Source organism: Berghia stephanieae, chromosome 1, assembly GCF_034508935.2.
Source record: "Berghia stephanieae isolate SIO BIC M18660-M18661 chromosome 1, UCSD_Bste_1.3, whole genome shotgun sequence".
Lineage (NCBI taxonomy): Eukaryota > Metazoa > Mollusca > Gastropoda > Nudibranchia > Aeolidiidae > Berghia > Berghia stephanieae.
This window is the reverse complement of record NC_088360.1, coordinates 100,938,764-100,941,263: the sequence shown is the minus strand read 5'-3', so window position 1 is coordinate 100,941,263 and position 2,500 is coordinate 100,938,764. Positions and strand designations below refer to the sequence as shown.

The following is a 2,500-nucleotide window of genomic DNA, read 5'->3' as shown; positions in this document are numbered from 1 at the left end:
TTATTTTTGGTGTTGATTTGGAACCCTTGTATAGTATTTTGAGCACACATGCGCTATATAATTGCTTTGCTTTTTACTCTCATTCATTCATTAAGCGAGAGCTTATACCCTAATTGTTCAATACACATTTCATCTTCAGCATCTTCATTAAGCCCCTGCTAGACGACGCCCCTCGCCTGGTTGTCAACAAAGTTCCTGATTATCTTGAACAGATTAGTCGTCAGCGATACGGATACAAACTCACCAACAAATTGTTACGGGCCGTGGATTCTGACTCCGATAGGTCAGTAAATTTTAGTTTTGAAGGAAGAACATTTCTTTTCCATGATTGTCTTTTTTTTCTTCTAGACTTCTAGATCATCATCATCATCATCATCATCATCATCATCATCATCATCATCATCATCATCATCATCATCATCATCATCATATAATTACTACTATGTCGTTGCTGTTAAGTTTCTTAACACTTTCATTTTCGAACCCACAGTAACAGTCTAATATACATCATCACCACGAAACCCAAGCACGGGCATCTAGAGAACATCGTAGCCAAACGTTATGTCCGAAGGAAGTTTACCCAGAAGGATGTGGACGACGGCAGTCTGCTCTACATCGTGGATCAAAAATCCAAGCACTTCGCAGACTCTTTTGGCTTCAAAGTTTCTGATCTCCGGGGCAATGAATTGACCAGTCAGAGGTGAGAACTAACTAGACGTTTTCAGGTTATAGAAAGAATGATTATGACGTCACTCGGCTCGTTGTTACTGGTTTTTTGTTTTAACGCTTTCCTTACCACCTATAGGAAAATTGTCACATTCGTTGCGATTCAACCAGCAGTTTTCTCATTGTAATTTCTCTTGTGCATCACAAAATCTAAAGAAATGCTTTGATTGCAGCTATAAATACTAAATACTGTGTTATAGACATCATTCTGCTGAACAACAATCTGTATAGAATGCACTTGTTACTTTTTTGTTTGATTAGGCAAAGTCTGTTTTTGTGTCGTATGGGTGTAACTTTTTGTGGGAAATTCTAAAAATGGATGGTAAGGAAAGAGTTAAAAGGTGAGCATTTTCCATTGTTGTTTTATTTCAACAATTCATAATAGCTCATTCAGTAAGAGCGATGCATTTTCTTTTAACGTTATTTTGAACGGAGAATAAAAATGCAATCTGAGTTAATTTTTGTTAGAGGTGTTTCTTGAATACAGTAACTGAAATAACTTCGTATGCTTAACAGAACGACATTTAAATATTTTCTATCATTTGATACGTCATTTGTTTCAACTGCGTTGATTTATTGACAACATAATATCTCAATTTATAATCCAACACTTAATTTTGTCAAAAGTTGAGTATTCCTAATTTAAATAATAAAATTTCCTTTATTCATCCCAAAAAATTGTCTTCAGGGTCTATTCCATGGGAACCGGAATAACCCAGGCAACAGCCACAGTGCAGCGCCGCAAATTGAGCTAGGGCGAGGTGACTTGCTCAACTCACATAGGGCAGCGGCGGGTGATCGAACTCGGTACCTTTCGCAAAGACCGTACCACTGAGCAACGCTGCGCCTATTCCCCCCCCCCCCCCCCCCCCCCCACTTTTTTTTTCTTCTTGAATCATAGAAATATTATAATTCGCTCTCTTCATTGATTTCAGCTTCTATATGAAGTGGTCCCAGGTGGAGTTTGAGAACGAGGAGATTGTGGCCTGTGAGAACATCGGGACTCTAACAATAGCCGTCCATCGTACTGGGAACGTGGACCAATCTGCCTTCGTAGGAATCACAGTCAGAGAGATTTCTGCTAAGAAGGGAAAAGATTTCGTAGCTAGTTCTACCTCACAGATACAGTTTGATCCAGGTAAACCCATACAACATACATTACTTTAGTGTTAACATATTCTTGAGTTTTCTCTATTTTCACTGCTTGTCGATTTATAGAATTTTATATTTGTTAAAGGTCTGAACACCTGTATACCACTGTTTCATTTAGTGTTCACTTTACGACCAGTCAGAAACAAATATAAATATCAAATTAAGAAGTCAAGGAGCAGGCACCGGTATAAGATAAAGAACTGAACAAGTGTGTGTGAAAGATGTCAGACAAAGCAAGAAAGAAAAATACAAGAAAAAAAAACATCCCAAAAATTCAGTCTAACTCGACTGGGGATCGAGCCTCAGACCTTCTGATTACTGGTCAGACGTGCTACTATTAAATTGTATTTCTTTCTTGCTTTGTCTGACACATTTCATACACACTTGTTCAGATCTATATCTTATACGGGTGCCTGCTCCTTAATTTCATTATTTGATATTTATGTTTCTGACTGTTCGTAGACTCACCCACTCTCACTCTATCCCTTGACCGGTTGGTCGTCGGGGGGACTCTCGGGATGCAGACTTCACGATTCGACGCCACTCATCACGGTCTTGGGCATTCCTCATTAGATTGTTCCACGTCAATCTTGTCCAATCTTTAATATTATCCTGCCGCACT

General features: G+C 38.8%; 1 protein-coding gene across 1 annotated transcript in view; it reads left to right on the top strand.

The window, feature by feature from the left end:
• Positions 1 to 2,500, top strand: part of LOC144962548 (FRAS1-related extracellular matrix protein 1-like) — a 118,837-nt gene that overhangs the window by 110,356 nt on the left and 5,981 nt on the right. The window contains exons 16-18 of the mRNA XM_078895577.1: positions 140 to 283; positions 491 to 700; positions 1,662 to 1,864. Of these exons, the coding sequence (XP_078751703.1) occupies positions 140 to 283; positions 491 to 700; positions 1,662 to 1,864 (557 nt within the window). The remainder of the gene's footprint in view (positions 1 to 139; positions 284 to 490; positions 701 to 1,661; positions 1,865 to 2,500) is intronic.